The 21,925-nt window shown below is 37.0% G+C and overlaps 1 protein-coding gene across 29 annotated transcripts in view; it reads right to left on the minus strand.

The window, feature by feature from the left end:
• The window catches only part of beta-Spec (spectrin beta chain), a 117,392-nt gene that overhangs the window by 14,370 nt on the left and 81,097 nt on the right, over positions 1–21,925 (minus strand). For 8 of the 29 annotated variants that reach the window (XR_011228743.1, XR_011228745.1, XR_011228744.1 and 5 more), the window contains 12 exons: positions 16,991–21,705; positions 15,906–16,110; positions 15,423–15,797; positions 15,037–15,281; positions 14,691–14,914; positions 14,207–14,298; positions 13,278–13,382; positions 8,125–9,339; positions 7,109–7,230; positions 5,025–5,086; positions 3,676–3,735; positions 2,448–2,606 (listed from right to left, as the gene is read on the minus strand). Coding sequence is in view for 5 of the 29 variants with exons in the window: in XM_045745275.2 (XP_045601231.2) it covers positions 2,448–2,606; positions 3,676–3,735; positions 5,025–5,086; positions 7,109–7,230; positions 8,125–9,339; positions 13,278–13,382; positions 14,207–14,298; positions 14,691–14,914; positions 15,037–15,281; positions 15,423–15,797; positions 15,906–16,110; positions 16,991–21,705 (7,579 nt within the window). In the remaining 24 variants the exon portion in view is untranslated. Of the gene's footprint in view, positions 1–2,447; positions 2,607–3,675; positions 3,736–5,024; positions 5,087–7,108; positions 7,231–8,124; positions 9,340–11,463; positions 11,557–13,277; positions 13,383–14,206; positions 14,299–14,690; positions 14,915–15,036; positions 15,282–15,422; positions 15,798–15,905; positions 16,111–16,990; positions 21,706–21,925 lie in introns of all 29 variants that reach the window. The other 21 variants (XR_011228753.1, XR_011228752.1, XR_011228750.1 and 18 more) reach the window with 6 other exon arrangements.

Below are 21,925 nucleotides of genomic sequence, written 5' to 3' on the forward strand. Positions count from 1 at the left end.
TGTTATGAATATTTAACAGTCCAGGTAAACATGGTCAGTAGAACACACCAGCATTGTAACTTAAAACATTGATTTTGCAGGTAAATTTTGAAAGTACAATACAATACTGCTTTTACAGTAACACTTTAGCATTCTGACAACTCTAAAATGGGTCATCTACACTTTGATAGTATACCGATGATGCTAAAAAGAATTACATCACAAAATTCCAGAAAATCATGTGCTTGGAAGTGGCTTATTAGGGAAACATCCAGAGATCACCTTAGCCATCTACTTATCACTCAAAATGATACTTGTTCTGCTTGTGAAGTACGGAAGTTATGTTTGTTTTCTTTTTACAGAGATACAGACCGATCATGTGTGGACATTTTCATATTCATATTTTTAAAGCAAAGGAGGAATGTTGGAATGTTAATGTTCATAAACATTCATATATTCTGCATCATTGTACACTAATATCAAAACATTTTGTTTTGCATCTATATTACTTCAAATTCACTTGCAAACATTTTGACATCAAATTTATAGTTGAAACAAAAATTATCTGCAAAAAAGAATACTGTATTACATTTATCTTAAAATGTATGCAAATATAATATTTACTAAATTGTATGTTGTAATGTTAAGTTGACTAAACTGTTTATACTTTACACTAAATTTGTCTTAATCAAATTCTTGGTTCTGAAATGCATCCTTTTTCTTTTAAGATTCTTAAAAAGTTTGATGTAAACACGAGTTTTCCGGAAGTGCATCTCTGCATGGTTCAATTCAACTCACAAATGGTCTGTCTGTGCTAAAATACTTAATTACTAGTGTCTGGCAATTTGCCATTGCTTAAAACAGTAGAGCTGATAGTCATGAGTGTTTGTATGCTGCTTGACCGAGTCTGTGTCAACAAATTATTATTTAAAATTGCAACTTATCATAAAAATTGATGCATCTATGTCAAGTCACCAAACTTCTTAAGGAAGAGCCGGTGGGAACTAGGCAACAAGTGCCTTGGGCAATTCAAAATAAAATAAACTTGCAAACATTTATCTTGCTTTTTTGCTTCCATTGAAAATTTATTGCCAAAATCATAAAAAAAAAAAATATATATATGTCGTACCTAGTAGCCAGAACGCACTTCTCGGCCTACTATAAAAGGCCCAATTTGCCTAATAAGCCAAGTTTTCCTGAAATAATGTGTTTTATCTAATTTTTTTCTTATGAAATGATAAAGCTACCCATTTCATTACGTATGAGGTCATTTTTTTTTTATTGGAGTTAAAATTAATGTAGATATATGACCGAACCTAACCAACCCTACCTAACCTAACCTAACCTATCTTTATAGGTTAGGTTAGGTAGTGGAAAAAGTTAGGTTAGGTTAGGTTAGGTAGGTTAGGTAGTCGAAAAACAATTAATTCATGAAAACTTGGCTTATTAGGCAAATTGGGCCTTGCATAGTAGGCTGAGAAGTGCGTTCTGGCTACTAGGTACGACATATATATATATAAATTTAGATAGAGCAAAGATTGTAACTTGCTGCAGGGGCTAAAATAAGCTGTGGTGTATAACAGTGAAATAGGATGGTGTCTCCATACTTTATTATACTTCTGAACCCGCTGAGTTCTTAGCCAGTGCAAACAAATCCAATTACACTAAAGTGAAATCCAACACTGACTCCCACGGAGAAAGCTAAAAATTAATACGGCTAAATTATCCGTCAACTACAATATCAAGACAACCACCATGACCCTTAATGTCAAAATAATTAGAAAAATTACAAATTATTATTGTTAACCAGTACTTTCCATGATATTAACTTATGGAATTAGACTGCCTGATCAAATCATGGAGGCACATGCAAACTGCATTTATGGACATCCATATCCATACATTTTCCTGCCATGTAGCAAGGTTATTAAGCAATCATTCAATATCTGAAGTGCAGTTTGAAACTACCTAATAATGTTAGAAACCTTAAAACAAATTTAAGTATTAGTTTGTGTTTATATATATAAACTGTATGCTATTTTAAGTACTATAGTGTGAGTAGCATTATTAGCATAAAGCAATACTATAATTTGGAAGAAATCAAATTAATCCCTACACCCTTATTAACCAATAACGGTTTGCTGATGAACACCTTGACAGTCCACATGTTACCTTGTATATTTCAAGCGAGTGAAGTATGGAGAGGATTAACTCTTTGAGCAGGCCATAAAAAAGACAGAAAAAATTGAAGAATGGGTGCATTATCAAAAGATAAGCAAGCACACTTACCTCTGACGCGCGAGCTAAAAAGCACTTATTTGCCGTAACAGAAAACATTAATAGAATATGTCAATATACGTACTACTAAATATAAATAACAAATATAAAGTCAACTTTAAAAACTCATAAAATTATTAAACCACCAAGAATCATAAAGCGGCCCAGTCTTTAAGGGATTGAATACTCACGCGAAGCTGGGGATGACAGGGATGACTGTGGAGGGAGGGTGGCGGAGACAGGGCGCCCTCGGACTGCGCTCGATGCAGCAGTGGGGGTGACAGGAGTGGAAGGAGGTCGTGGGGTGCTAGGTGCACTACCCCCTCGCACTGCTCCACTCTCATCATGCTCTACAACACAGCACAGCATGCCCATCATGCATCATGCATAAATCATGCACAACTCATTCTTAGTTCAATCATCTATAACTAACTTATAGAAATTAAACTATAGTACTGCTCTTAAACAAAACTACAATATATATTAATACAATAATCATGTTTGTAACATGTGCAAAGCTAATTAATAACAAATGCTTAATGAACAAAAAACTATTACAGTACTGGAATATATAGAATTACAATTATAACAAGAACTGTGCAAGCTACATTCATACACAATACAAATCAAACTAAATTTACAAATACAGAACATCTTACTACGACAAAATATACCTCACCTTTCTCCGAGAATGGACGAAAAATACCGACATTAGCCGTGCAAACCTCCACCAATCAGGTGAGAGTTTTAAAGGCTCATACCAATGAAGACAACGTAATATCATATGCCAAACAAAATAGGTAACCAATAATCACCTCGTGTAAGAACCCAACGCTACAACAGAAGAGACGAAACTCCAAAACCAACCCAAAGAAGTGACACCGAGATATGGTATTGCCACGTGTAGACATTGTCGTCATAAAAAAAAAGATCAGCAGAATAGTATCAAGCCACGAGTTACCATAATCCATAATCCACAAGACAAAAATTTTGGTAAAAAATGCATAAACAAACTCCAAGTAGAACTAATTAGTATTTCATGTACCAACGTCAGTTTAAGTTAGTAAATAGACAAAAATACTAATAATAGCTGGGACAGTGTCAAAATTCTAAACTTTAAGGAGGCATAAACTGTATATGTTACATTTTCATTAACTCTACTAGCAGTTCTCTCAGTCTTCAGTCTTAACTGAGAATAAAATGGAGTAATATTTACAACAGAAAATTGCACTGGAAAAGGTTCTTGGGGAAAACAGCAGTATTTATTATTATACAGGCTTACCTAAATTGTAAGTGATGATTAAGCAACATTATCAGTTTACATAATTACAAGAGATAATCATTAAGCATCGTAATAATAAAAAAAAATTAAAAAAAGTGCGAAGCTCATCACACATTGCCATTAGTGATTTGTCTTACCTCGGGGCAACGTATGGGGTTGGCCCTTGGAAGGAAGCACTGCTGATGGTGGTTCAACAGCTGATCATAAAATAACAAATAAATATCTCTTCAGCAATGTGCAAATGAATACCTATACTTGGATGCAGCTCTCCTTCACCTAACCTACGAATATTTAATACATAAACTGGTTACCCTGTTAATTACTAATAACGAAATAAACACTGATAAAATAAAAACTACACCTTGGTTCTGAGTGAATCTACCTACTGTAATAAGGTGACAAAAGTTCATGCTGTGCAGTGCACCAGCCTATAGTGCCCTTGTGTGCATTTGCTGTGCACACATGCTTGAGCATTATGCTTGTGCTTGTAACAGTATTCCACAATGAATTCTGTCCCAGCTCCTATTTCAATATTATATTACTGTTAAGTGAAAATTTATATGGAGATTTAAAACCATAAAAAATCTCATGTGAATAAAGCCCATGCAAAAAGTGAATACTTCTATCAACTGCATTTTGTTCTCTGCTCTCACACGCATGCACACACACGCAAAAATGCACGCGCACAAACATTCTCAAACACATTCACGCACTCACAGAAGCAAACATGCATTTGCATGCTCTCGTGCATGCATTCTCCATCCCCCCCCACCCTCAAATTCATGCAATTTAAAAACACTCCACCCCCTTAAACAGACTCTACCCATCACCCCCATCTGCACATACCTCAACCTTCCGCCCCCTCCCAACTCGCCAATGCATTCCCACCGAACAGACACGCAACACCCCCTCCCTCCCATGATACACACACACACACCAACACCATCCCACTAACAAATAACCACCCAATGCCCTACAAACACAAACCAACACCATCTCACTGCACTGGCACACAACAACCCCCCCCAACACACACACATGCAAACCAAACCCCACAATAAATACAAATTATGCTGCAAATAATGTAACAAATTAACACTTACTAGTAACTTATTAATGATTACTACCATGACTGAAATTAAACAGTCATGAGCTATAGCATCAGATTTTTCTTCCGATGTGTTTACGTGTCATGCATTTGTACCCCGAACCATACAAGTTTATTAATACCAGTACAGTAGTTACCAACAAACCCATCAACCCTTTACTTTTATCTAACATTTATCAAATTACCTCAATCTCGAACATTCTAGCAGAAATTATCGACAGATCATGTCTTCAATGATGCAAAAGGCCAGGAGATGAGTCAAATCAGCAAAGGTACAATGGCTGATGCCTCCACTCAATAAAACATATGCTTGCAGGCCACACTTTTCAACATGGCATAGCCATCACTCTCAAGCAAATTAAACATGCCATAGTTTACCTTCTTGTGATTCGTCGAGCTCCTCTCCATTGAGATGAGAGTCCTCTGCTGCACCATCAACTCTGGAACCACACAAAATGTATAACTAATAAAATTAAGTCAAGCATCATTTTTGCCGATTGTGTTTACCCAGAATCCAGTATGATCCAAAAGTCTTTTTCTTCCATTTAAAGCACATAGTCTTGTATGACTTTCAAATTAGCAGTCAACGCCTCTAGTCTGAAGTGATGCATGCCAACACCGTCTGATTCAAGTAATATTCCCCTAGACACCAATCAAGCTTGGCAATGGTAAACTTACAGGATGGACACTTTTTTTAATACACACAAGTTCTTACAATTTTGTACAGCCACTAGCACACACTGGCACACATTTCGGGCAAGTACTTAATCCTAATTTTCCCTGGAATACGACTCGCCAAATTGTTTAACAACCAGGTACCTATTTTACTATTGGGTAAACAGGCTACAGTTTAGGATTGGCGCCCAGTAAATCCTCCACGGCCAGGATACGAACCCAGGCCAAAGCACTCGCAAAACGCCAGGCGAGTGTCTTACCACTATGCCATGGGGTCTGCCGATTTAAAAATTTGCAGGTAAATATAAGCTCTCATTAAATGGAATACACACATATTGCCATCTTTAACATGTTAACATTGCCATCTGTTCTAAGTAATAAAAATACCAAGCAAAGAATTGAACTAAGTGACTGCCAAAGCGTATAAAGTCCGAGACATGTTCCTTTGCAGAAAGGCAGAAAGAGGACCAGAATGAGTCCTCTTTCTCTCAAAGAGAATGCAGACAGCACTACAGAAGGAAAAAATAACAGAAATGCTTAACCAAACATTACTATCCCTACAAAGAAGGCATAATTTAAACAGGGAGATTGCTTCAGTCTCTGTTCTATTTCTTCAATCATATCAAATTGAAGAAATGCAACTACAACGGAAAGTCATACGGAAAGAAAAATCCAAAATATTTCTTCACATATACAAAATCAAAACCTCCATCAGTATTGGACCTATACTTACAAGTGAAGGTTCATAAACAGAGGATGACAAAGACATTTGTGAAATCCTAAAAAAGCAGTACGTTTGGTTTTAGGTTCCCAATAAATTAATAAATTTTCCAAGATTTTTCCATATGATATTAGTACATCACTACAATTCAGAAAGAGCAGATTTTAAATATTTAATTATATTTTGAGTTACATTTGTCAAAATTGCAATTTGAGCAAAATGATGGATCTCATTCTACAATATATTTTTCAGTGACAAACATTTTTACACAATATCCTCAGAGAATGTTACTTTATGCTACTCTACTAAATACAAAACAATATTTTTAAAATTGGTTAGAGATATTAGAATCTTGGATTCTTTATATTGTCTTTATTTTTATATTTTATTAAATTACTTTAAGTTAATTTTTTAATGAGTGCAAAAGTCCCCCTATGATTAAAAAATCAAGATTATTGCTTAAACAAACAACCCTTTTTATCAAGATATTCACCATCCAAGTTATGATATAAAAGACCTATTATGTTGCCTACTCCATAAATGTACTGATATGGGGTTTTAGCCTATTGAATAGCCTACATCTAAGACAATATAACTTTTCTGTCTATGTTAGTTAACCATTCCAGTTGTTTGCCATTTGTACCGATTGTTGGTAATGTTATATGTTGACACTGGAAATATTGTGTCTTCAACCTTAGAATATATATAATATCCAGTGCATATGGCACTTCTCACCCCACCCAAATCTAAAGCCCAAGGAACACTAGCAGAACATCAGCAGCATTGTGGCTAAACTAACATCTATGCACCTTTCACAAATTTTTTATTCATTCATTTATTTATTTATTTATATACAAGAAGGTACATTGGGTTTGTAAGAATACATAACATAGTATTTACAATCTTGTAAAGCCACTAGTACGTGCAGCGTTTCGGGCAGAAACGGATAATTTGGATAAAGGAGCCTTTGTGTATACCTTTTGACCAACAAATAACTTATCACATCAGGTGTTCAATGTATAATCCACTTGACATTTGTGCTCGGAAAACAAAAATGGCTACTAACCCATCTGTAGGCTGATCTGGTGACTGTGGCGGAGGAGCAGCAGCTTGTCTCGCCAACTCTTCTTGTCTTCGTCGCTCTTCCTCCTCCTCCTCTTGCTTTCGCTTTAGTTCCTTCAGTTCATACTGTAATATACAGCTTATTGAAGAGTATAGCCAAATGTATTATAGAGACTGGTAGCTCCAGTACATAAAAATGATGCCCAAGTATTATACAGGTACTGTATTTTAACTAACCATAATGTTAACTAATTTTCCAAAATATATTCAATTACTTCTGCCTACAAATACACTTTCCTTTAACCTTAATTAATCTTAACCTTTTTGCAGACAGTATCACATTAAAGTTTACTTTTGTATTTATGTTGCATTAAATTATTTCAAGAAACTTATTAATACAGAGCTCATTAAAATAATTTTGAGTGTAAATAAAGTTCCATGATTGTGTAACATGTAATATCTAACAACTGATTCATCGACAACCTGCTGGGGTGTGGCCAGGAAAATTTTTGTAACTTGTGTTTTATTTTAATGAACACAAGACTGATTTTGATGTAATATTATGGAATGGTTGATACATTCTGTATAATGACAATTTGGGCAAGAAATGACCTAATGAGGATTAAAACTGATCCACATTAGGTCAAACATTAGAAACAAAGAAACTGCTGCCCAAAAATTTATGTTAACCAGCCTCTCATACTACAGCATGTGCATAGTTTTTTTTATGTGAAGTGTCCACAAAGGAACAATACAAACTTTGCTAAGCAGCCATTCATTTTCATGCTCCTCAAACAGAGAAACCTTAGACAGAATGTTGAAGTGCATTTATCAAAGTCAGAGCTATTATATTAGGTACTTTGGTACTACAAGCAATTACATACCAAGAATAATATTTTTAAAGCTTATTTTCCTTAAGGGAGAAAAAGATAAAACAAATACTGGCATGATGTGGCCACACAGAGGCACTGACATGACATACTTTACATATACAACACACAAACACAAAATCTACTTTACCTCTACACCACACAGAGCATGCAGGTTATTTCTTGCAGGATGTTTAATATTTAAGAACTTAGGAGAGGAATCACAGGTATTGGGTGGAGTGAGAGGGAAAGGTGAGACAGGTGAGGGACACCCCTGCACATTCCTTAAGTCTAGTTTTCCTACTAAATGATCAACATTGCGTATGCTATCCGTAAAGCCCTCACGAGGGACAACCGAGTAATAACTCATGATGGAATCATTATCAGAGCAATATTGAGCACAATAATTTTGGTCCATGAGCTTTGGATACTGAGGAACTTCATACGAGGTTTTACTATTCTTTCGACTCGAGTTCTCTGACTTATCGAGTAGACTTTCAGAGCTCAAAAATTCAACAGATCTCGTATCAGTCAGTTCAGTAATTTCAGATCCCTCGCCTTCTAACTCATAAATAGGTGGTAGAGTAGTACTATCATCAGCTGTGTCTGTATAACCATATATCTGACTTTTCCTATATGCCTTATAACTACTTACTGGCTCTGACATTTCGTCATCCTCCAATTCATTAATACAATCAAGTTCTCCAAGTTCTACACCATACGAACAAAATTCTGATATTCTGTCACTAGACTCTTCTAAATATGGAGCTTCATACTCATCTACACTAACAAATTCATAAACTGAACCACTGGATTTAGTATCCCAGCCTCCATCTTGGACACCTAAATGTAATGACTTGCCATTTGTACATTCTCTATTTTCCACAGATTGAGATCGACTTGCTGATGTGGATATATTATTAAAGGAAGAATGTTTGGAGCCTATGTGTAATGAATTAGTAGGAGGGGCACTAGTAGGACGCCCTTCATAGTAACAGCAGCGCTGATTTAACATATCTGAAAACAAACTATCTGTATCTGAATCTTTTACATGCATAGTTAGAGACAATTGTGGATTTGAGGTGGAATTTAATCTTCTCCTGCATTTCTTTAAAGAATCCCTAAGAGCTGAATTTGCCAGCATGTTCTCTGGCAATGTATGAATACTGGTGAACCTAGCAGCCTGTAACTGTGTTAGAGCAGGACAGGAAAATGCGGTGAAGAATGCATGAACAGAAGTGGGAAGTGAGTGCCGCCGATGCGAAGCTGGTGGAGGAGAGTAAGGAAGAAGGAAGGTACGGTGGACACTGGTTCCTGGAACACTGTTAGCACGTGATCTTGCATCAGTTACTATAAGGGCTTCAAGCTGTCCATCACCATAAAAAAAAACAAATTAGCATGCATTTGTTATATAATAAAGCAAATTAAAGACAGTATACAGTACTGAAAAAATACACATACAAAATTTAAAAGAGACCTAAACACATCCTCTTCTGAATGTACATTATCAGATTCTCTGTGAGAGCAACTGCTGATATAGAACAAACCAAGCAGGATAAAGGAAAAGTAGTTCAGTTGACAGTTAGTGTAGTTTAAGTAAAACCCAACTAGATTACACATGCAAGCAAAAATATAAAACATGAAATTTAATGATGTCTTAAACCTACGAGATTATGAAAATATTAAGACAAACTTGTATTGTGAAATACCTTTTCTAACACTACTTTCAAAATTCTGACAAGAGCTATACATCACAAATGTTGTTCAGTTTAACAAGTTTTGCTATTATAAATAATTATTTATTAGCCAACAATCCCTCTATAGCAGAACTAATGACTTAACACAGTAGTATATAAACCTCATCATATATAGTACATGACTTAGCTTATGTAACTTAACAGTTGTATATGTAGAAAACCCAAGGAACAAAAAAGTAAAAATTACCCCAATACTGTACCAAGAAAACCAAACTATCACAATGTGAGTACATCAAAGCAATTTTCCTAGGAAGTCAAATATGCAAGTAATTATATGCTAAAAATGTTGTCATGTGTCTATGCACCACTCTTTACTTGCAAACTACATCATCAGTTTAGCAGTGTGTTAGACTTTTCAAACACAAACAATGTTACAGACAAAAATACCCAGTACAAAAAATGCAATACTGTACGGTACATTCGAAACAGAAGCTACAGATTACCAAACAAACAGGACTTTTAACGAAACCAAAATTGCATTCTAAGTCTTATTCCCTCTGCTCCATCAATCAAATCTTTTACACAGCTTTTAAACACAAGACTAAGATGTATTTTGGGTGCCATGAGAGCAGCTCTGAGTCTCTATATTATAAGTTGGCATATAGCATAAAATTGATTATCAATACACTTATAACTCAATTTTATGATGCCTCGCATTATTGTTATAATTAATGGACACAATTCCGATTACATCTTAACTTCTAAAAGAAACTGCTTGACACCATAATTATCTCCACAAAGTACTATGTAATTCTTCCCCCCCTCCCTCCCTCCCTCCCTCCCATTGTTGCATGTAACTTCCACCAGTTCAGCTCTTTACTCTGAACAATATAGAATCTACAAGATTATCCTTTTAAATATTTATCAAATCAATAATGTATGAAACCCCATACTTTACAGTGAAACCATTACTGGAAAGCTACCACCATTTGTTTGCTTTCATGCTTAATTTACAAATTCGGTAAATATGACTCGCAACACGTTGTAATTATTACGTCATAACATATTATACTGTGTGTTTGTGTACGCGCGTGTGTGTCTGTATTGGTGTGTAACCACTATAGTCTGTAAAATTTCAAATATATTCCAAATTGAGAGCGCCCCAAACACTCTACCATTGATACACAGTCATGTCCAAACTAAGACTGTGTACCAAGGTTCCTATAATCCTTATCCAACAATACCTGAAAGATTAATACTTGCACAAGTTTTACACAACCACACCAAAACCTTAATATTCAGTCTTTAGTAAGCAATAGCCAAAAGAAATGAGGGACTTATTACTTATAACTGGAAAACCATTTACAAAATTTATGATCTGAAAATTGTATGTATATTGCTTGCATATATAATATATATGTATATTATATATGAATTTTGTACAAGCATTTTGGACAATTTAGTAAGATAAGGTTGCTTTAAGTCCCACAATTCTTCGGGCAGTGAGTGTGTGCTCAGCTGGCTACAACATAAGTAGCCTTGTTCATAAAGGATGAAATAGCTCAATTATTTTTATCTTTCATTTTAATAAACAGATTTGAAAATTTCCAATTATATTAATGCTCTATATTCCCATAGGAAGAAATATAAAGCATGCTCATTTTAACTTAAAGTGCAATATAAAATATAAAGAAAAACCACCAGCAGGAGAAGAAAAAGATTCATAATTTGAAAACCCTTTGCCAGTAAACTATGATATCCTTCATGAACATTTTCATATATCTAGCATTCACCGGGTCATCATCTGTGTAGCGTTGACCATAGTAAAGAGCTCGGCCTTGCTCGTCTGTTAGGCCTAGCCGCTTATCCTGTTCCCGCAATTCCAGCTATCATCCAGGCAACATTCAGTAAGTAATGATAATAATTTTTTTGCTATAAATTACAAGAAAAGCCTATTAATGAGTATTTCAAAATTTTAATTTGAGAAGGATTTTATCCTCTCACCCTATTTCTAATTTTCATGCTACAGAAAGGCATCAGCCAGAGAAGACAGGAGAGAAATAGGGAAAGGCAGCTAAAGATATTCTGCAACACTCAGTAACATCGCAGAATCAGAATTATCACACATTACAAACATCCACAGCAACACCACTGCTTTACAGTGGTGTTGCCAATTATACTGAAGCAGGACCAAAGAGCCAAAGCTCAACCCACGAAAGCAGCGAGATATACTGTAGCTCTTGGGGGCCCCACCTAATGCATTTATTCCTCCCAATGTTCTTGGGCTATTGCCACCCTTGCTTTTGAAGCAGCATGGTACCGACTGAAAAAAGAGAGGGGAAAAAGGGACAAGAGGGTTGGGAGAGGTATGGGAACTGAGGGAAAGAATGGAAGGGGGGGGGGGGGAAGCCTGCACTAGCTCTATATATATACATTATATGAATTCCAGTTACACTCTGGTCAACACTCAAAGAATGTAAAACCAATTACTGGATACAACTAAGCAAATTCCACAAAATATTTTAAGCAATTCTCCAAGTCAAATTTCAAGATTGTTATTGGATGCACAGATATTGATTATCATTGCAATTAATATACTGTACAGTGAAACGTGTAGAATTTCCATGTTTAAAACATCAAGATTAATATCTTGCATATCTTTATGACACAGTTCAAAGAACAATATTTGTAAATTTGAACAAAATATCAAACTGTTCTTGTGATTTAAAAAAACGAAGCATTAATTCATATGAAACTCCATTTGGAGTAGCTTCTCACTTGCTCGCCGAACCAGGATCAGTGTTCCCAGGACACGTCACTCATGCCAGGTTTTAGTTTACCAGTGCCCCATAGTGACAAAGTTTACAAATGGTCATACAACCTACTGTATATGAAGAGGGAAGTCAGGAGTGATACAACTTTATCCACAATAAAGGAGACTGCTCATTAACACACAAGATCAGAACCAAAGACACTAATATACATAAAAACTAACCAGCATGGTAAAAAGCCACCCTCCCCCCCAAGACTACAAGACCCCCATAACCAAGGGCAGTGCAGCAAGACAGGAAAGAGACTACTAGGCATAGCCTCAAACCAGGAGGGATGCTTAGCCCCACAACCTAAGGGGGGGGGACATCTTGAGGACTCAGCACTCACTTTGTCAGTATACTTATACCCTTGTCAGTAAATCTATTTAAAATCAATCAATTTGAGTCATGAATTACATAAAAATGTTCCTTTGCCCAATAAACTTTAATTATGATACAAGCTTTAATTGCCAAGATCAAGATTTGTAAAAAAATATTACAATTTAAAATATATAAATGTTCAGGATATAGCAAGAGGCATGTACAAAAGAACAATGTCTATAACACTAGTGTTCACTGATGTCAACAACTGGATGATATAATGCGTGTATTGTGCATACGACAACTATGTACTACGCAAGTAACCAAACTTCATTATCTTCAACAGCATGGGTACGGTACTGTATATAAATATGAACTTTTGCATGTATAGTATATTTGGTTTAGATTGAATTGGTAGAAATATACTAATAATCATAAATTACTATCAATTGAAATGAAAAAAACAAAAAACTTACCGTAGTTAATCTCTCTAAGGCAGCAAACCGTTCTTCTTGGGCTGAACATGCCTTATCAAATGCTTCATGCTTCTTGATAAGGTTTTCAACTTCATCAATAGATCTCTTAAAAATGAAACATATTATTAATAAAAACATTGTAAATATTTTAATATTATTTTGTAAAACTATTGTCAGGTCACGTTTTATGAAAAAAAATAGGATAAAGTCGTCAGTCTTTGAACATGTTAAAAGTTAATATTATCTGTCAACAACTGTATAGTCATTTCAAGTTTATTGCAAAACTTAAAGTAAGAATCAAAAGAAATGCCATCTTATAAAATGACACCAAAATGGATGCTATACATGCAGTAAATGGAAATATTAGAAAAACAAAAAAAAATATATCGATGTCTGGAGTTTTGATGCCCATCCTTGTCCCCACACCCTTGAAACAGTCTTCAATAAGAAAACATATTACCCATTTGTAAGAGACCCTCTCCAGTGCAGTATAACCATTTATATTTTGGTCTATACTATACTTTTATTTCCATAATACTAGGCAACACTCTCAGAATTACATACCTAGTTAACAAATTAGGTATGACAAAATTTTAAATTAGGAGGTGGTCCCTAAACAGTATTATTAGGCTTGTACAACTTTTATAAATCCTTGTGTACTGTAATTATGCATTTTAGCCTGCATATTACATGAAAATTATTGATGCTAACACGGGTGAAAACAAAATTATTTTTCATAATACTGTACGTACAAATCAACTGGGTTATAGTGGACATGTGGGCCTGTGGGGTCACTTCAAGCAACAGCCTGTTGGACCAAGTTGTCACACGTTAAGTCTGGCTCCAGGCTACACTTAGGAAGTAGAATTACTCCCAGAACCCATAATAGGTATAAATATACAATAAATTATTTTTCCAATAATACTGACCCCGAACTCTGATGATACGAGGTACGGTTCCTGAGCAAGCAGCCACTGCTCTGCTACAGATGCATCACGAGCAAACTGGTACACCTCCAAAACTAAAATATAGATAAACAAATATAGTCTAAAATTCACATTTGAAATGGATATTTAGTACTTTATATACATATCAAATAATCAAAATCAAATAAGTCTACAGCCTTTTATAGACTTTCAGAAATAGTTTTAGATACAGGACTAATGCATGTAGCTGCTTTTTCCATGTCAAACAGTTTTCCATGTCCAACAAAACTAGCAGTTTTCTTCAATACTTAATATACACCTTTTCCAGTTTCAACTTTGTTACACAAGAGAGAGATCTATAGCAAACGTGTTTTCTTTACCTAGTTATAATTGCCTAATTGAGTTTGCTGGGAGCAAGTTCCAGCTTCCTTACTCTGCCTCCTAATCAACTGACTGTATGAAGAGTATTGATAACAATTTGACTTACTGAGCTGCAGATGCTCCCATCTTTCTTCCCAACGTTGAAGCATGTTGATGCGCTGGTTGCTAAGCGACATAAGCTTCTCCTTAATTTCTGGTGTGGCATAATGATTTCGGGAGAGTAACTCCTTCCCGAGAAACACGCACACATTAAAGTTGTCTTCCCGTGCGTCTACTTCTGCTTTCAAACTTTGATGATTGTTCATTAACAACTCTACACCACTTACATCCCTGTCAAAGACAATCATGTTTTATGGCTAAGAAAAAATAAAAAATCTAAAGTACGATACAACAATTATTAAAATTTTGTAAGTTAAAAGTTACACTAGGGAATGTGTGCCGAATGGTATTACCTGGGTTTTTCAGTAGTGTTCATCTGTCTGATAACATCATCCATCCATAATATTAGAGTGCGCACCATGTTGAAGAATTTGAATAGATCTCCAGTGTCATGTAGCTTAATTCGTCTGTCTTCACACATGCCTTGTAAATTCAACCATGCTGAGACCACTTCCGCTTCACGATTGGTAATCTCACGAGCTTTATCACCTGCATATGCTGCTTGTAGTTTGGACGAATCTTCCTGAACTTGTTGGACCTGAAAGAAGAAAAAGTATTAACTAAATTCAAAATATTAATGTTAGCATATAAAATATCAATCAAATTTAAGATTAACAAAAAATTAATATTTTAAATTAGAGATACAGTACATTAATACACATTTATTTAGTGGTTTTACCTGTTGTTGAAGCATAACCAAGTCTTGTACAAAGTTCTGATGTTTTCTTTGTAGAGCTGAAACTGAACCAGCATCACGGCCAAGTTCATCTGATATGCTGTTCTGTTTTTCTAGGATGCGACTCAGTACGTCCTTACAATCATGGAAGAATTTATGTAGTTCCCAAGAAGCTGCTAACATTTGTGTGCGTGTCTCAATTAGCTCCAGCAAGTCAGCCCAAGATTCATTCAGACCATCCTTCCATTCTGCTATGGTGGCTGCATCAGAATGACCAGCAGATATTAACTGATCAGCTATCTCATTGACAGCTGCAACTCGCTCTGTTCCAATAGTTTCTGTGTCACGAGCAAACTCCTTAAACCGATCACGGAGCATCTGCAATGAAATACGAGAAAATGATAATTATACATGTGTATGATCTCAATTGCAAAGGCAAATTATATTGCATCTTATACCCGTAGACTAATCTTCCATTATACATACCGAGACATGGTCGTAGTCTTGACCAAGCTCATGCGACCCAGCAACTACCTCCCGTTCTGCAATCCATTGCTCTAAGTCGTCAACTTCACGGTTCAACATAAACAGTTTGAGGGCTTCGTCTAATTTGCTGCGTCGTTCTACTGCAAGGTCCCGCAGTCCAGCATACAGCTTATCTATTTGTGACTGTCTGATTCCTATCTGTTCACTAATAGAAAATAAAACTACATTAATTCATCTTACCTGGTTATATAAATGTTCAGCTTTTAGAGGAATTAAAGTACATTAACAAGCATGGTATTATAAGGCACTTGTTTTCTCACTAGCCCCAGTCCCGAACCATATCCATATACAGGAGTGATGGTCTGATTCCATCTTCCTAGACTGGCTAAAACTCTTTAATACTACTGTATACTCAATGGAAGGTAATTACACAAGACAGAAGTAGGCTGGAATAATTCAGAGGGTACTTGATTGGATGAAGGAGACAGGAAAGAAAGTATTAATGAAAGAAAATGTATATAGGAAGGAATTATAAAGTAGGGTTCCCCCCTTCAAAAGTTCTTGGAAAATACTGTTCTTGATTTACATGAATGACGTACCCAAGGAAGTGTGCTCTTGCATGTCAAGGTTTGTAGATGTTGTCCTCCATCTTAACCTTCCTCAGCCCTTAAGCTGATTAAGGGCCGAGGAGGATTAATATGGAGGAAAATTACAAGTTACTAAAGGAAGATCTCAACAAACCACAGAACTGGGCACATCAATGACAAATACTGTACTTCATAGAGCTCAATCCTAGCAAATGCCTATTATGATGGGGAATGGAAGAGAGACTAGAATGGCAATAAAAGAAGGAGACAGCTACAGGATTCTGAGAAAGAGAAGTGCCTAAAATTGAATATCACACCAGGTCTAGAGCAAGGGCGTGAAAATTACTAAAACATTAGAAGCAGACACGAAACAAACATATGGAATGCCTTAAAACCTAAACAGGCTATCCTTCTCATTAAACTAAATCAATGCTATGAAGCAATTTTCTTCAATACCTCAAATTTTTAAATCCATAAGTTTTTAAGAGAAAGACTTGCCTGTCAGGATGTTCTTCATTAATAAGATGTCTCGCCGTTTCTCCAAGCTGTCTTATCGTTTCTGCATAGTCTGCTACAGCACACTCTAAACTCTGGTGTTTCTTCATCAAGTTCTGAGCAGAAATTTCATCCTTGCCACGATCCTCCACCATCATGTAAAGTTCCTGTTCACTCATCCAAACCTCTGCCTCACTTGCATCAAAGAGATATTGTTGTGCTTTTTCCGACACCAAAAGTTTTGACCGTCTGTGCTCTAAGGCATCCTTCAATTTGGCCCAATGATCTAACAAATCCTCTAACAATTTGTGGAATTCGTCTGCACTCTCGTGTCCTTCTTCAATAAGTTTTCTGCCATTTGCACATACCAAATTAATGCGTGGTTCATGGTTATCAATTTCTGTGCTTAAACTCTGGAGCTTCTTCTTTAGCATGTGGACGGTGAAGAGAGAGTTGCCATATTCTGTGTTAGATGCCTGTGGCATCTTTTCTAGTATCCATAACTTCTCATCCTCCACATCTCTTCTGAACTGATATGCTTCTTTCTTTTTTGCCAGAGCCCAATTACGTTCATCTAGGGGAGCTTTGAGCGACTCGAACTTCTTTTCTACCATTGCCTTCATTAATTTAATTTCCTCAGTCTTCTCTGGTGTCATGCGTTGTAAATAATCAGCTTGACTTTCTAACTGTTCCACTTGTTTGGCTTTAACAGCCATTTGTGTTTCAATCATTTGTTGTTTCTGCATGAGTATATTTACAGAAGTAAGATCCATTCCTGTATCACGACCTTCAATTTGCTTTTCCAAGTCTGTCATCCAAGTATCAATGTCATCACAAGTCTGCTCATAAAGCACTTGCCGATTAGCATCAAACAGACGTTCACCCTTTTCTTTGGTAGTGGTTTCAAGAGCATCAAAGTGCTGGTTAAGTTCGCTAATCTTGGGTCCAATGAGCTCGGCCATCTCTGGTTTTTCTTTAACTAATTCCTCTCCAGCCTGTTGTACTCTGATTAACCTGTCTTTATTGCTGGCAATCTCTGCTTCAAAGGCCTGGTGACGGGTCCACTTACTATGCACAGTCTTGGCTGACCGATAACTCTCATCTTGGGCAATGATATGTTTTTCCTGGACCCAATCATTTAGTTCTTCACAGTCTTGAAGGAACTGATGTACTTGCAATTGGTCCCTTAAACGTTCCATCTGCTCCATTGCTCGTTCTCTATTTTGTTGACGACGTTCTTCAATATTTTCTGCCTTCTTCTGGATTTTGTCTGCTGCAAAGTGCTCTTCATCCAAAAGCCTCTGAGCAAATTGACATATGCCATTTATCTTTTCATCATTAGCTTCCATGGTTGTAAGGAATGCTTCATGTCTCTTAATGAGGTTCTCTGCCTGTTCCAAGTTTGTAGGCGTCTCATCCTTGCTGAGGTAGTGCTCCTGCTGGCTAAGAAGTACTTCACCTTGTTTGGTGTCACGCAAGAACATTTGCAAGTTAAGAGACTGGGACAAAAGCTGTTGTCTGTTCTCCCACATCTGGTGTAATTCTGCCCAGCCATCCTTCAGGGCCTTCAGACGTTCTCTTAAGAACATATACTGAGCATCATCAGCTGGAGTGACATCTTCTGCAGTTATACGTTCACCATATTCCATCATCTTAGTGTAATCTTCAGTGTAATTATCAATCTCTTCTCTGATAGACTGGTGCTGACTAAGAAGCTTCTCTGCTTCAGCAAGATTAGATGGAATATCTTCAGAGGCAACATCAGTCATGGTCTTTGTCAACCAGGCCTGGAAATGATCCAAATCACGCAAGAAGCGATGAAGATCACCAGCCTCCTCAAGTTTAGCATCACGTTCCTTCAAGAGTTGAGTAAGCTGATCCCATACAGCACGAATTTGTTCAACACGTTCACGAATAAGTTCAGCTTCTTCAGGATGGTCTTTACTAATCTTATCTGCTTCTCTTTCCAAAGAATCCAACTTTGCTTGAATGGCTGCCAAGTCTCGCTCCATACCAGAAAGACGCCGCTGTAGAGTCATGATACCACTTAGATCAGTACCAAGATCAGCCGTCTCCATCAAGACTCTCTTCTTGTCCTCAATCCACAGAACAGTTTCTCGGCATTCAATGTGGAATGTCTGAACACCATGAGCAGAGTTAAGTTCTTCACGTTTGTTCTCAGCCTTTTCCCGTAGCTCTGCCCATCGCTGGTTTAACTGATTCTGGCGGGTTACAATGTCTTCCGAATTAGGGTGTTCAACATGTAGCAGCTGGCGAGCTAGTTGATTCACTACTGCAACACGACTAGCATTAGCATTCATTTCCTGTTCAAATCCTTCATATCTATGTTTCATGATCTCACAATCTTCAATATCCTTTGCTGGAACCATCGTTTGAAGCATTCTTTCTTTCTCTCCTATCCACTGTTCAACACCATCTGCCTCAGTGAATAATTTATACAATGACAAGGCATCAAGAAGTCTCTGTTTACGCATCTTTGCCAATTCCAGGAGTTCTTTGTAACGTCTATCAATTGATGCCAACCTTTCAACGACATCTGGAGACTCTCTGTCAATCTCATTAAGCTCCGATGCTTGTTGGTGAAGAGCTTCAATTGTAGTGGCATAATTCTTCAACTCTTCAGTAACATCTTTGTGTTTCTTAAGTAGAGACTGTACAGTGGCTTCATCTCTGCCAGTATCTTCACTGGATACCAAACGCAGTATATCTAGCATCCATGTGTCCACATCATCGGCTTCTGTATAGAACTGATGCAGGTCCACTGCATCTGTCAACCTCTTCTTTCTGGTTGCAGACTTCTCCTTAAGGCTGTTCCACATTCCCATAATCTCATCAATTCTTTCCTGAATTTTGTCGGAACCAAAGTGTTGCTGAACAATTAGCTCTTCTCCAACCTTGACAACAGCCATTATTTGGGGTTCATGAGAAAGAAGTTCTTCTTCTACAGTTTTGTGCTTAGTCAAGAGTAGGTTAACAGTAATGAGGTCATGCCCTATATCTGAAGTTGACAGAATTTGTTCCTTCTCCTTGATCCAATTCTCCTCCTCTGCCATATCCCAGTAGAACTGCCATAACTTGCGGGACTCTTCCAAACGCAGTCGACGCTCCACTGCCAGCTTGACTAATTCACCATAAGCATCTTCTAATTGCTGCACACGTTCCAAGACAATGGATGGATCACATGGCCGATAACCTTCCACTTGCTCATCATCAAGGAACCTTTGAGAATGTTCGATAACAGTTTTTACACGCTCACCCAGAACATTGATATCTGCCTCCAACAAGGAATGTTTTTGCAGCAAGTCCTCTACACCCATAAGATGTTTTCCATAATCTTCACTTAACAGCCGTACTTTCATATCTTCCATAGAATCTAGAATGTATATCATTTCTTGGAAGTTCTGTTGCAATTGTAGGGAAAGTTCGAGTCTCATACGACGAAGGCGCAAAAGCTCCAGCAAGTAGTTCCATAGCCGTAACACATTATCTTTCCTGGCATTAATGCGTTCAATATCATGATATCGTTCAGTCTCAAGTTCCTGTGCCACTGCAACAACTGCCTGTACACGTTCCTCATAAGCAAAGATATCAGTCTCAATAGCTTCATGTTTCTTTGCTGCTGCTTCCACTGCTGCCAAATCAAAGCCAAAGTTGTCCTGAGAAACAAGACGTTGGTTTTCAGACAGCCAAGTTTCTCTCATCCCAGCCTTGCGGTTAAATCTAGCTGCCAGCTGCTCCAATTTCTCTTGACGAATGAGTTCTTCTCGCAATGCTAACTCTCGTTCGTGTTCTGCCTTCTCCAAACGTTCCCAGGCTTTATTGATGTCACTAATCATTTTACCTTCTTTAGGCAAATATGGTTTTTGGTTGTTAGCTCGCATCTTTGATTGTAAAGTAAAAAGCAGCACCTCAAGGTTACCCTTTTCTACAAACTTTGGTGGTTTTTCTACAGTGCGGTAAGTGTTGAACTGTGTCAACTGCGTTTGAACTCCAGTTAAGGAGTTGGCAAAATCTCGGTCATTAAGAGATTCAATTGTAGTTTCAATCCACTTGAGAAGATCCGAGGTCAAGCCTTCGTACTCTCTGATCATCCTATCATTCTCCATGGCAATACCAACCACCTTGCCTATACGTTTGCCTTGAACTGTCTCCTGCTTCAACTTTGAGAAGTAGTGGTAGTAGGTGACAACATAGGTAATAATTGACTTCTCATCAGGCTGTTCAACAAATATATCCTCAGCATCCAAGAGTTTTGTAAGCCCCAGTTTGTTTTCAGCCACATTGAAAGCATTGTTGAGGTTGTGAATGGGATTTGAACGAGATAATTTCTCATACTGCACCAAATCTGGTCTATGCTTGTGAATGATGGCATTAAAAGCCAAGCCATCTCTCCAAGATGTAGTGAAATTTCTGATGTTAACATTGTGATAACCAGCAGTCTTCATTTGACACCAAAGAAGAAGAGCATCCTTTGCACTTTTTGTCTCTTGATTCTCTGTCTCTTCGATGGTAATATCTTGAATTTGGAAGCGGAGGATAATGGTCCAGATGAGACCCAATGTGAGACGTGCATTACCATCGACAATGTCGTGTGAACCCATGTTCTCCAAGTGGACGCGTTGATCCCGGAGGAACTGCAAAGCTTTGTCTACATTCTCAAGGCAGTGGATTCTCATCTTTCCTTTGGTGGGTCGTGGCTGAGGGTATAAAAAAAAATTGATCAAACACTTCAAATAAAGAAAATATACACAATGTGGTTACTGTAAATGCTAATTATTTAGAAACCAAATTTATTATTTTGGAAGTTTACTACAGAATTATTCACAGCTTGTTGGCCATCACCAAGGCTGAAAAATTCATCTTACCACAAATTTTTTTGGTTGGTAGCCTTACACTTTACTGTCAAATTGTGATATG

This window comes from Procambarus clarkii, chromosome 16 (genome assembly GCF_040958095.1).
Source record: "Procambarus clarkii isolate CNS0578487 chromosome 16, FALCON_Pclarkii_2.0, whole genome shotgun sequence".
Classification (NCBI taxonomy): Eukaryota; Metazoa; Arthropoda; class Malacostraca; order Decapoda; family Cambaridae; genus Procambarus; species Procambarus clarkii.